Source organism: Podarcis filfolensis (genome assembly GCF_964270895.1).
Source record: "Podarcis filfolensis genome assembly, chromosome: 10".
NCBI lineage: Eukaryota > Metazoa > Chordata > Lepidosauria > Squamata > Lacertidae > Podarcis > Podarcis filfolensis.
Genome location: NC_139612.1, coordinates 73735442 through 73748864, shown reverse-complemented (window position 1 = coordinate 73748864; position 13423 = coordinate 73735442). Strand labels below are relative to the sequence as shown.

At 53.1% G+C, this 13423-nt stretch overlaps 2 protein-coding genes across 4 annotated transcripts in view; one reads left to right on the top strand and one right to left on the bottom strand.

Annotated features, from left to right (window-relative positions):
• The window catches only part of PPP6R2 (protein phosphatase 6 regulatory subunit 2), a 1004265-nt gene that overhangs the window by 966517 nt on the left and 24325 nt on the right, over nt 1-13423 (top strand). The window lies entirely within an intron of this gene.
• RBM28 (RNA binding motif protein 28) overlaps nt 3635-13423 on the bottom strand; it is a 29851-nt gene continuing 20062 nt past the window's right edge. For 2 of the 3 annotated variants that reach the window (XM_083572708.1, XM_083572709.1), the window contains exons 14-19: nt 12667-12825; nt 11601-11750; nt 11329-11403; nt 10397-10740; nt 9591-9687; nt 3635-8218 (exon numbers count right to left, since the gene is read on the bottom strand). In XM_083572708.1, the coding sequence (XP_083428834.1) occupies nt 8069-8218; nt 9591-9687; nt 10397-10740; nt 11329-11403; nt 11601-11750; nt 12667-12825 (975 nt within the window). In that variant the 3' untranslated portion in view covers nt 3635-8068. The remainder of the gene's footprint in view (nt 8219-9590; nt 9688-10396; nt 10741-11328; nt 11404-11600; nt 11751-12666; nt 12826-13423) is intronic. The other variant, XM_083572710.1, reaches the window with a different exon arrangement.

The following is a 13423-nucleotide window of genomic DNA, read 5'->3' as shown; positions in this document are numbered from 1 at the left end:
GATTCAGAAGCACAGCTACCTCCAGCTACAGAGACAGAGAGGTGGGCAGGAGACATCCATCGCCCCCCAGGCAGCCCTCCAAGAGTCACTTCGTTGTCTGGAGGGGTTACTTCCTGGTTTGCATGGATAAGCCGTTTTTAACAGAGCCCAGCACCGGCCAGAAGAGCGCAGCTGTATGGAGGCAGCACCGGATGTTGAAATTTTGTGCCCCAAACAATTTTGCGCCCCTGTGGGGCCCCCTCATGCTATACCACTGTTCTGGTTCTGAGGTCTTCCTTGTGGGTTTCCTATTGGGCCATCTAGTCAGCCACTGTGAGAGCAGGATACTACTACCACTACTAAAGGTAAAGGTAAAAGGACCCCTGACCATTACCATATTTTTCGCTCTATAAGACACACCAGACCACAAGACGCACCTAGTTTATGGAGGAGGAAAACAAGAAAAAAAATATTCTGAATCCCAGAAGCCAGAACAGCAACCTCTTGCTGTTCTGGCTTCTGGGATAGCTGCGCAACCTGCATTCTCTCCATAAGACGCCCACACATTTCCCCTACTTTTTAGGAGGGAAAAAGTGCGTCTTACAGAGCGAAAAATACGGTAAGTCCAGTTGCAGACGACTCTGGGGTTGCGGCACTCATCTCGCTTTATTGGCCAAGGAAGCCGGTGTACAGCTTCCGGGTCATGTGGTCAGCATGACTGAGCCGCTTCTGGCGAACCAGAGCAGCGCACGGAAATACCGTTTACCTTCCCGCCGGAGCGGTACCTATTTATCTACTTGCACTTTGATGTGCTTTCAAACTGCTAAGTTGGCAGGAGCTGGGACAGAGCGACGGGAGCTCACCCTGTCGCGGGGATTCGAACTGCCAACCTTCTGATCAGCAAGCCCCAGGCTCTGTGGTTTAGACTACAGCACCACCCGCATCCCACTACTACTACTACTATTTTATTATTTATACCCTGCCCATCTGGGCGGGGTATAAATAATTCTGTTGGGAGCCATTCTGGGTGGGTCCCAACAGAATTAAAAGCATGATAAAACATCAAAGTTTAGAAACTTCCCTAAACAGGGCTGCCTTCAGATGTCTTCTAAAAGTCAGGTAGTTGTTTCTTTCCTTGACATCTGATAGGAGGGTGTTCCACAGGGCAGGTGCCACCACCGAGAAGGCCCTCTGCCTGGTTCCCTGTAACCTCACTTCTCGGAGTGAGGGAAACACCAGGCCTTTGGAGCTGGACCTCAGTGTCCGGGCTGAACGGAGGGGGGTATATCCTTCAGGTCTACTGGGCTGCAACTAGGTGGGCCATTGGCCTGATCCGGCCAGCTCATCTGAGGTTCTAATGTACTTATTTGCATCTTCAGCGCCCCCTTGGCTCTTAGCAACCTGGTATGTAATCCTACTGTCCCCCGGGGGGGGGGGGGTTGAACCACCCACAATGGGAGCCAGGGCATTAGCTCTCTCATGTAAGGCCTGCAAAGTGGAATAAAGGGATGCTTTATGTGTGTATCTGAAAAAGTGTGCATGCACATGAAAGCTCATACCAATAACAAACTTAGTTGGTCTCTAAGGTGCTACTGGAAGGAATTTTTTTTAATTTTGTTTAGACTACAGCAGACCAACATGGCTACCTAAAGGTAAAGGTACCCCTGACTGTTAGGTCCAGTCGTGGCCGACTCTGGGGTTGCGGCGCTCATCTCGCTTTATTGGCCGAGGGAGCTTCCGGGTCATGTGGCCAGCAGGACTAAGCCGCTTCTGGCAAACCAGAGCAGCGCACGGAAACGCCATTTACCTTCCCGCCGGAGCGGTACCTATTTATCTACTTGCACTTTGACGCGCTTTCGAACTGCTAGGTTGGCAGGAGCAGGGACCGAGCAACAGGAGCTCACCCCGTTGCGGGGATTTGAACCGCTGACCTTCCGATCAGCAAGTCCTAGGCTCTGTGGTTTAACCCAGTGCCACCTGCATCCCCTACCTGTAACTAACGGGATGCTTGTTCCTCCTGCATGCAGGGGGCTGGTCTAGATGGCCCCGGGAGGTCCCTTCCAACTCTATAATTCTGCAACAGATGCTCAAGAACCACAGTGCCTCCAAAAGCCAGCACCGCTGGCTTCTGAAGCAGGAGCAAGAGCAGGATCAGAACCAGTGAGTCAGGGCTCTCTCCCACATCCCCATCTCCCCGTGCATTTCTCTTGCATCAGCTTGCAGTTATAACGCCACGTGTCTCTGCTCTCAATTACCCAGCGAGGGAGAGCGGCTGGCCTTGCCCCTTCCCAGAAATTTGCCTGAGGTGCCAGTTCCCCTGGGGCGCTCTGGTGCGTAAGAGGCATCCGACTCACTGGGCTGGCTAAGCCTGTGCCACTGGCAGCCACAGGTGACAAGGACGGCTGTCACCTCCCCGGGACACCCTGCTCTCCCACACCTGGCACTGCCAAGAGGGGATGGTGCCAGAGCCCGCGCCAGGGCCAGGGATCTCTCTCCCCACCTTCATGGCAGGTGAGAAGCCAGGAACGCATCAGGCCATCCGCCAAGGAGGCACAGCGGCTGGGGGAGAGACCCAGCCAGAAGGCAGCTTGGCTGGCAAAGGGCTTCTGGCAGCAGAGGACCAGAGGGAGCAGCAGCAGCAGCTGTCGCAAAGCCGCTGGGCTGCCTTGTTATTTATTTCTTATTTATGAAAGTTTTTCTGTACCGCTAAATCACAGAACACACTGAAGCAGCTGACTACATTTAAAAAGATTTTAAATGAAAGTGTTTTTTAAAGCCATTCCAAAGCAGAAAAGCAGGCATCTATAAACCAAGATGTGAGATGCACTCGATTGCCTGCGTGGGTCCTGGAGGAATGGGGAAAGCTCCCAGCACTTGGCACGGATGGCACTGTGGTCTAAATCACAGAGCCTAGGACTTGCCGATCAGAAGGTCGGCAGTTCGAATCCCCGCGATGGGGTGAGCTCCCGTTGCTCGGTCCCTGCTCCTGCCAACCTAGCAATTCGAAAGCACGTCAAAGTTCAAGTAGATAAATAGGTACTGCTCCGGCAGGAAGGTAAACGGCATTTCCGTGCGCTGCTCTGGTTCGCCAGAAGCGGCTTAGTCCTGCTGGCCACATGACCCGGAAGCTGTACGCCGGCTCCCTCGGCCTATAGAGTGAGATGAGCGCCGCAACCCCAGAGTCTGTCACGACTGGACCTAACGGTCAGGGGTCCCCTTACCTTTAACTTGGCACGGAAGGAGCCTGTTGTCAAACGAGCCTTGCCAACTCGGGGAACATTCCCTCTGAAAGCCGAAGGTGGGAAAGAGACTTTGCCTTTTGTGTTAAGCGCAGGGCTACCAGGCAAGTGGTTTACACATACGGGGAGGGGGGAGAGAGAGAATCTGAATCTGTTTCACTAAGGACCACTGGACAGATTCCCTTTCAAGTCTGTGGTTCATAACGGCCCAGAAGTCACAGCTTTACATGATTAAGGACTCGCATCCACAGAATTCATAAGAGTTGCAGACCCAAAGGTCTTCTAGTCTAACCCCCTGCAGTGCAGGGATCTTTTGCCCAACATGGGGCTCAAACCCACGACCTTGAGGTTAAGAGTCTCCTGCTCTACCAGCTGAGCCATCCCAGGAAAGATTAACGTATTAATTCAAGTTCAAGTTTCAAGTTCAAAAGTTTATTGCTCCAGCCAAAGGCCATGACAAACCTGTATTAGGCAATAGTATTAATAAAATAATAGAGAACATCTATCCATAATATAAAAACCCCTAACATTTAAAAGACTTTGCCATGTTCCTGAGCATTAAAATAGCTTCCTTTGTGCATCCCCAATAGCTCCCATTCTAATATTCTTTTGCCATTTTAAAATCCAATTTGCCAACAACCATGAGATAAGAGAAGTTACTAGAGAAACCAACAAACTCAAATCCAGATTGATTCAAAGTTATACCTATTAATCACCACGACTTAGTGTGATTTAATCTAACTCCTTTTTCCTGATTTTGTTTGCTTCTTTTGCAGCCAGTGCATAGAGGGCCACTGTGTTGTGAAGCTCTTATAGCCTCTCAAAAGAAACCAAGCAGCTTCTGCCAGGTGTGCCTGCTTCCTTGTGTGAACAAAGTTTTCAGAAAGCGATCTCTTGGTTCTCTATAGAAGGGGCAGGCTAGTGGGTGATGAGTCATGCCTTCCACCTGAGAAGGTTACGTTTAGCCTGGAGAAGAGGAGACTGAGAGGAGATAGGAGAACCATCTTGACATATCTCAAGGCCTGTCACATGGAAGAGGGAGCAAGCTTGCTTTCTCCTGCTCTGGAGGGCAGGACTCGAACCCATGACTTCAAGGCACAAGAAAGGGGTTTCCGACTCAACACCAGGAAGAGCAGAGGATGGACGGCCGTCTGTCATGGATGCCTGAGCTGAGATTCCTGCATTGCAGGGGGTTGGACTGGATACCCTCCGTTTTGTGATTCTATGGTTCTGTGTTCCTCCCTCTAGCAGCTTTTTGTTCAATGGCAGAGAGCAACATCTTCAGTTCTGCTAATAGTGGCGCTTGACCAGTCAGCCATTGCCTAGACCAGGCATAGGCAAACTCGGCCCTCCAGATGCTTTGGGTACTACAACTCCCATCATCCACTGGTCCTGTTAGCTAGGGATCATGGGAGTTGTAGTCCCAAAACATCTGGACGGCCAAGTTTGCCTATGCCTGGACTAGACACAGGGACTGGTTGGGAAAGCTTGTTCTACCCCCACAGATACGGGAACCCAAGAACTGGAAGAGACCCCCATCCTGAAAAAAACCCCATGTTGCTAGGCAGACACCCTACTATTCTGCACAGATTTTCAAAATCTGACAGGCAGGCAGGAAGCAAGCAAAGCATCGCTGCCCTCAAAAATCTACATAGCTGTTTTTCAGGCAGAGGGTGATGTGAATTCAAACAGGCCCTGCCTCTCTTGCAAACCCCAAACCTCCCCCTCGGATCTCCTGGTCAGACTCTCCCAGCCCTGCCAGTACGACAGGCCAACTTAAAAAACCGTAGGGATCCTGCAAACAAGTCAGCACACGGATCCCCATTTGCACAGTGGGACTTTCCACCTCTCCGCGATGGGAGTCCCACGCCCTCCCCAAACCTGCTCCAGGGGGTTGGGGAAAACCCCGGAACAGGTTTTTTTTGGGGGGGAGGGAGGGGAGAGGGGGAGAATGTCCATTCGAGCAGAAATCCTCACACTTGACCGTAGCGCCACATGGCATTAAACCCAGCTTTCTTAACATTCAAAAATGCTTTCCGGATGTTTGCAATATGGTTTCATTCTTAACTGTACGGGTTTTTATTGCTTTGCTGCCCAGGGCTCCTTGGGGAGGGAGGGCAAGACGGAATTTTAATAAATAAGGAAGGAAAATGAGTCAGGAGCTCGGAAGCCACAGCTGCCTCTGGCAGGCAAGGAAGCCCATTCACATCTCCACTGAGAACTCGGCAGAAAAAAAGACCGTGGAATGTTAAGAGCACAAGGAGAGCCCGGTGGATCGGGCCCATGGCCCCTCTGGTCGAACATCCTGTTCTCACAGTGGCCGACCAGATGCCCCAAAGGGAAACCAGTGTCAGGATCCGAGCACAAGAGCAACACTCTCCCCTCTGGGCAAAGAGGTTACTTTCTCTCATCTGTCCTGGCCGAATGCGGTCAAGGATGGAGCAGCACTGCTACCTGGTGGAGATGTACGGAAACGAACCAGAGGAATTTGGAGACCCCCCAACGCCTGGCTTTGGGAAAGGCCGGTATCAGGAGAGGGAGACTGTGGAAGTCATTTGAAGTTGCAATTTCAGCTGAATCTGGGGGAACCACTGGAAGCGTCTGTTGTGTTAGGCAGCTGAGCTATTTCCAAGGGCTTTTGTTTGATTTGCTCATTGCAAACAGCTGAAGGTCTGTAAATTTTGATAAGAAACCTGGGGGGTTGAATGAATTTTGATTGCAACTGCATACAGGACAGCTGTCTACCAGCTCCATCTGGGACACAGGCTGAGACCCTCCCTGCCCGCGGACTGTCTTGCCAGAGAGGTGCATGCTCTGGTTATCTCCCGCTTGGACTACTGCAATGCGCTCTATGTGGGGCTACCTTTGAAGGTGACCTGGAAACTACGATTAATCCAGAATGCGGCAGCTAGACTGGGGACTGGGAGCGGCCGCCGAAACCACATAACACCGGTCTTGAAAGACCTACATTGGCTCCCAATATGTTTCCAAGCACAATTCAAAATGTTGGTCTGATCTTTAAAGCCCTCAACGGCTTCGGCCCAGTAGACCTGAAGGAGCGTCTCCACCCCCATGGTCCAGCCCAGACACTGATGTCCAGCTCCGCGGGCCTTCTGGCGGTTCCCTTGCTGTGAGAAATGAGGTTACAGGGAACCAGGCAGAGGGCCTTCTCGGTAGTGGTGCCCGCCCTGCGGAACAGCCTCCCATCAGATGTCAAGGAAATAAGCCACTATCTTATTTTTAAAAGACATCTGAAGGCAGCCCTGTTTAGGGAAGTTTTTAATATTAAATGCTGTATTGTTTTTAACACTCGATGGGGAGCCGCCCTTAGTGGCTGGGGAAACTCAGCCAGATGGGTATAAATAAATTATTATTATTATTAGCACCCTGAACTTGGCCGTGTAGCAAATGGGCAACCAGGGGCAAGCACAGGTGTTTTTAGCTGGCAAGGCCTCCCTCCTGGCAGCAATTGTGCTGCAGCATCCTGCACTCCCTGTGGCCTCGCGGTCAAATGCACAGGAAGCCCCACAGAGAGCGCATTGCAGCGCTGGGATTTAAGAAGCTGCATTTCTCAAACCCTTCGAATGTGGCGATGGCTTCCCTGAACCCCACGTACAGAAAGCCTGAGATACACAACAGCCTTAACTCCAGCCGGTCCCAGCTGTGCTGGCTGGGAGCTGATGGAGTCCACAAACATCTGGTTGGAACAGATTTGGGGACGGGCAGTTGCGCTTGCAGCAATATTTCAGTGCGTGCAACCGCTGGAAGGATTTTGGCGCTCCACCACGCCCGGCCTTGGGTTGCTGGGACATCCCAGGAGAAATCGTTAAAGGTGCTGAAGGGTGGATTCGAACTCGTGCACACACGACCTCCAGCCAGTGTGAGAAGGAGCCCGCCAGGGCCAACCGGAAGAAGCTGCTCATTTATATATTCACTGCACCTTTTTTCCTTCTAAGGGGCTCCCAGGTGGTGTGTGTGGTTCTCTTCCTCTCAGTGTCATCCCCACTGCAGCCCTGTAAGGCAGGCGAGGCTGAGAGGCAGGGGTAGGGCTCACCCTGCAAAGGTCACACACCTGGGGAGCTTCACGGCCAAGTGGGAGCATTCGAACCCTGGTCTCTACCAGGTCCCTGTAGTCAAACTACTCTGACCACTGCACCACACTGCCTCTCAACTGCTCCCTCTCTCTCCCCCAAATGTGGTTGGCTGTTTTACAATAAACGAAAGTGAAACAGTAAAAAAACCCAGCAGGACTTTGGGCTGGGAGGGGATCAGGGAAGGGGGGGAGATAGAGCAAGCCAGAGGTGGCCTGCCCCCCCAAGCCCTCCAACTAGCCAACCTTGCCCAGGGCCCAACATCTGGAGGGGCAGAGAGCCTCCCCTCAGCCCTGTTCCGGGATCGAGCGAGGAAGGTGGACCCCAGAGACTCCCTCTGTTCCTGGGGGGGGGGGGGAAAGGTAGATTTTTTAATAAAACCCTTTTATTAAAAAATGTTTGCAGTGACGACAATAGAGGTCTCTCTTGGTCAGAGATGGCAAAAATATATGGGGCAAATTTTCACCCGCAATGCCCTGCCCCGCTGGTGTGTGTGTCTCTCCCCGATCCTGGGTCCTGCAAGCGCTTCCCGAAAAATCTGCCAACTAGCCTTGGCCAGCAAAGGGGGGCACTTGGGGACCAGACCCCCCCCTCTATGCACCCCTGCAAAGAGAGCTCAGGAGGCTCTTGGCTGCTTTCTTGCACAGTCCAGTAGTCCGAGATGGCAGAGATGGGGGGTAGAGAGGGTGGACGCTGCCCTTGCTTGGGCTCAGCCCCAGCCAGCCGCTCCTCCGCCCCCAGTCTCCCCCAGGGCCTCCCTCAGCCCTCAAACCATTTGCTCCTCCTGGCTGACGCCGCAGCCTTGTTGCCGCCGCCGCCGCCCAGGATCTTGCGTTTGTACTGCTCCACCAGCTGCTCAAAGCGGGTCTCCGCCTGGCTGCGCTTCCCCCGAGGGTGCTTCCTGGGCGCCTGCGAGGAGAAGGAGGAGGAGAGCTGAGTCAGGAAGGGGGCGCCCCACGGTTTGGCCAAGGAGGGTGGAGGAAGGGGAACTCGGGCAAAGCCAGGGGGCAGGGGCGAGGGGAGGAGCGAGCCGGTGAAGAGCAGCAAAGGAGGTTTTATCTCCGGCACCCCTTTCCCCGGGGAGGAGAAATTTGTCCAGCATAACCTTCCTGCATCGCAGAGGGTTGGACTAGATGACCCCAGGGTCCCTCTCCTCTGCAAAATTCTAGGGTTCTGCAAATGGATCAGAAGACAGGCATATCCACCAGGTTTTCCGAGCTTCTCCAATTTTTGCAGTTTCAGCTCCGGGTTACGGGGATCCACGCGGAAGTTGCCTTGCCTGAGGACCCCCCCCCTCCAAAAATCCCATTGGCTGGCTTCATCTTTCAAGCCAGGGATGGGGAACATGGGACCCTCGGCTGGTTTTGGGAAGATGAGCTGTTCCAGTCGCCAGGACCGATGGTCAAAACACCCTTCTGCGTGCTGTTTGCAAGGAATAAACGAAGGCAAGCTTCTATCACCTCCTAGAGACCTGTCCATTCACAGAATCGTAGAATTGCAGTATGAAGGGACCTTGAGGGTCATCTAGTCCAAGGACTGAACCCGCGACCATGGCATTATCGGCACCAACCACGCGCTAACCAGCTGAGCTAACTGGATTCCATCAGGCGTTAAGGGGCTCCTAAAACCCATCACGTGGGATGCGGGTGGTGCTGGGATCTAAACCACTGAGCCTCTTGGGCTTGCAGATCAGAAGGTCAGCGGTTCGAAGCCCCGCAACGGGGTGAGCTCCCGTTGCTCGGTTCCTGCTCCTGCCAACCTAGCAGTTCGAAAGCACCTCAAAGTTCAAGTAGATAAATAGGTACTTCTCTAGTGGGAAGGTAAACGGCATTTCCATGCGCTGCTCTGGTTCTCCAGAAGCGGCTTAGTCATTCTGGCCACATGACCCGGAAGCTGTACACCGGCTCCCTCGGCCAGTAAAGCGAGATGAGCGCCGCAACCCCAGAGTCGGCCACGACTGGACCTAATGGTCAGGGGTCCCTTTACCTTTACCTTAAAACCCATCACAGCCTTCTGTTTTATTGTCTTACAGGCCCGATGGAAGGAAGTTCAATCATGGGACAGAGCATTCCACCAGGTCGGAGCCATCACTGAAAAGGCCCTGGCCCTGGCAGAGGATAGTCTGACTTCCTTAGGGCCTGGGACCTCTAAACTATGGTTATTCATGGACCTTAAGGTCCTCTGCGGGGCATACCAGGAGAGGCGGTTCTGTAAATCTTGACAAACCCTTGGCTGTTGGCATGAAAGAGGGCGCCCCCCCATGTCCCCACAACCGACTGACCTGCTTGGGCTCCTGGCTGATCTTCTCCTGCCTGCGCGTTGGGCCGGAGGGGGCCATCTTCTTTGCGGGGGGCTTCACTCTCCCCTTGTCCCGCTTCCTGCGGAGAGAGAGAGATGCAGCTCAGCAGACGGAGGGAGAGGCCAGGCCATGGCTGCTCTCCCTGATCCAGGGGAGACCCAGGGCCCCAGAGGGGGCTGCTGATCCCCCCCCCCGGACCACCTTCCCAACTCCCCCTCCAGCTCCCTCTCCCCCCTTTCAATGCACACCCCCAGGCAGACAGGCTCTGGGTAGCCCCCTTACCAGACCCTGCCCTGTGGGGATCTTGGAGCTCAGGGGCCAAATGCGGCCCCCCAGAGACCCTCTCCCTCCAGCGCCCTCGCCTGGCTGCAACACGTCCTGCAACTGGGATGGTGCTTCTTCCTTGCCCGGAAGGAAAGGGCTGTGTGTTGTGTTGCTGCAAAAACCGCCGCTTTCCGAGTGACCGGAATGTGCTCCCCCCCCGTGCCAGAACTGCCCCCATTGCTCTGTCCACTTCTCCATCTTGCCCCCCCCATGGGGACATCCCCCCCGAAAGGATGCACATGATGGAACAGCTTCCCCACTGCAAGGGCCGTGCTCCCTTAGCGGGAAAACTCCTGGAAATATGGGGGGGGATGCAGAGCAGGTGAAGGGCGGCCGGGGCGAGGGGAGGGGAGAGAAGGGCAAAGACGGAAGGGAAACCAAGGCAGGGGGCATGCAGCACCCTGCTCCCCCCCCCCAATAGGCTCATATACTCCCCACCCCACCCTTCTTGTTTTGGCTGTTACCTGATCTTGGGCCCCCGCTTGGAGGGCAGAGGCAGGACTTTGCGTCGCTTCCTGCCGTCCGGCAGCTCCACCTGTTCCACTTCCGCCCGCGTCTGGAAACCCGCCCAGGGTACGGCCCCCTCCGCCGGCCGGGGGGCTTCCAGACGCTGCTGCTTGGCTGCCGGGGAGACCCTGGGCTTCTTCTCGGGGGGCTCTGGCGGGTCCTCGTGCCCCTGAGAAGCCCCCTCCGCTTCTTTGGCCTTGGGGGGCTTCTTCTTCCGCCTTCTGGCCGGCTTTTCGGAGGCGCTGGCATTGGGCTGCTTGCCGGCCGCCTCCTCGGGGGGCTGCTTCTGCCTCAGCTTTTGCTGCACAGGAGAAAAGGGGGGGGCAGGGAAGGTTTGTCCCACTGCAGGACCCCAAGGGAGCTCAGCGAGGGAGGCCACCCATTCTCTTTCAAATACCAAATATCCCCCTCTCCCCCCTGATCACCCATTATTTTTATTGATTATTGTTTGGTAATTCTTTATTGCAACTGTTAAGTGTAAACTGTTTAATTATTATATGATGGTACTTTACTGTTATAATGGATTATTGAATATTGCCTTATTTGAGGTAAGTTGCTTATTTCAAAGTTATGATTACAGTATGACTTTTTTTTACACCTGGAACAGACGTTTTGCGATCTCTGCTGCCTATTTTGTTGCTTCCTCAGCTTGCAGACTGCCTTACGCAAAGTAATATAGAAAGGCAGTATACAAACGGAAGTGAAATGAAAACAAAATCTTGCATCAGGATCACAGAGCCGTTTGCAATATTCCAAGAATCGTAGAACCGCAGAGTTGGAAGGGACCCCCGAGGGTCATCTAGTCCCCTCCAACTCTGCAGGGTTCTAGGGTACCTCCTGCTCCTCAGCCAGATGGGTAGAGTATTATTATTATTATTAATATTCCTACCAGGCTGCGCTGGGCTCGCTGCTCCTTCAGCTTCAACTTCCGGCGGTCCTCTAGGGAGAATTCCACGATGGGACGCTGCGGGGAGAAAGGGCAGCCTGAGAACACCAGGTGAGTCGTGCCTCGTGCTCTCACAGGGGCAGCCAGGTGCCCCAAAGGGAAACTAGCAACGCGCTCCAGAAACGGATATTCTATAGCCCTCTCCTCTGTGGATCTGCTCCACCTCTTTCCGGTGCCCCGTCTGGAAGGAACGGGGAGGGGGGTGGGAACCTTGCCTTCTGGTCCCCAAAGACCTGGGGGTTGTTGTTGAGGTGTCGCAGGGCAGCCAGGGCCTGCTCGTGTTCCTGGAACTCCACAAAGGCATAGCCCAGGGACTGGCCCTTCCCCTTCCCAGCGGGCGCCTTCAGGTCCCGCATCACACGGCACTGGAGAGGAAGAGAGAGAGAGAGACAGTCGCAGAGCTGGAAGGGAACCAAGGGTCATCCAGTCCAACCCGGATGGATAAAAATCAATGGGTTAAAAAAAATAATCAGATTTTTTTTTATTTAAGTTGGATTTTCAAAATAAAATGCTTTTGGAGGAAAAACCTTTCTAAAGATTTTCCATTTAAGTTACATTATGGTCCAAAGGCTGTTCATCAGGAAATAAGGATTTGTTTTAAGTTTCTCACGTGGGCTAAAACTCAAGTCTGTTTTCTTTTCTTTTTTTAAAAAAATGTTTAACCACATCAGTTAACAAACATGGCTAAATATGCTATAATGCTATTAAGGAAATGGCTATTTTCCTCCTTCCAATAAAGTACAGCAGAAAGTTGTCCAGATATAAAAGGTTAACTTATTAAACCTCACAATAATTTCATAATTATCTGTCTGTGTATTTCTTAACAGTACAACCAAACCAGTGGTTTTTTATATAACTGTAATAAATACCCTGAACATTTATTATTCCAAAAATGAAACCTTCGTCTGGTTGTAAATATTAAGATTATACCAGCAAGAACGAGTCTTTCCGTTAAAAAATCATTTAAATCAAGTCTTACGGACTAGTGATTTAAATCAAGTCTTACTGACTAGTGATTTAAGTCGAGATTTAAATCAATTTGCTTTAAATCAAGTCCACCCTGAGTCCAAGGCAGGAATCTCAGCTCAAGCGTCCGTGATGAGGACGAAGCCAGAAGCTCAACAGGTGGTTCTTGGCAGGAGATCTGAGTGACGGGAGCCGTTTTGTCATTTCATCCCCAGCTTTTCCTCCAGGGTGGCGATGCTGGTTCCCTCCCACCCCTCCCCGCTTAATCCCTGCCACCCCCCCGCGGGGTGGGGCTGCGCTGAGAGGCAGGCTCACCTCCTTGAGCCGGAGGCCGGGGCTTCCCTTGGCCGCCTGCAGCATCAGCTTCCGGAGCCGGACGTCGTCGACGCCTTTGGGCAGGTTGTGGACGCAGAGCCTGGTCCGAGACACGAAGATGTTCTGGTCCTTCAGCTTGCGGCGCTTCAGCTCCTCAAACTGGGGGAGGAAGACGGAGGGGTGAGGCAGAGCAGGCAGGCAGGATGGCCAGGAGTGGGGAGGGGGGGCAAGGGGAAAAAGCCAGCCCACCGCTCTGCTTGGAAGACGCTCCTGCTTTTGCAGGTTATCTCCCACGTCCGTTGTGTTGGGCAGCTGAGCTATTTCAAAGGCTTTTGTTTGATTTGCTCATTGCAAACAGCTGAAGGTCTGTAAATTTTGATAAGAAACCTGGGGGGTTGAATGAATTTTGATTGCAACTGCATACAGGGCGGCTGTCTACCAGCTCCATCTGGTATGCAGGCTGAGACCCTCCCTGCCCGCAGACTGTCTCACCAGAGTGGTGCATGCTCTAGTTATTAACCGCTTGGACTACTGCAATGTGCTCTATATGTGGGGCTGCCTTTGAAAGTGACCTGGAAACTTCAACTAATCCAGAATGTGGCAGCTAGACTGGTGACTGGGAGCAGCCGCCGAGACCACATAACACCACCAGTCTTGAAAGACCTACATTGGCTCCCAGGATGTTTCCAAGCACAGTTCAAAGTGTTGGTGCTGACCTTGAAAGCCCTAAATGGCCTCAGCCCAGTATACCTGAAGG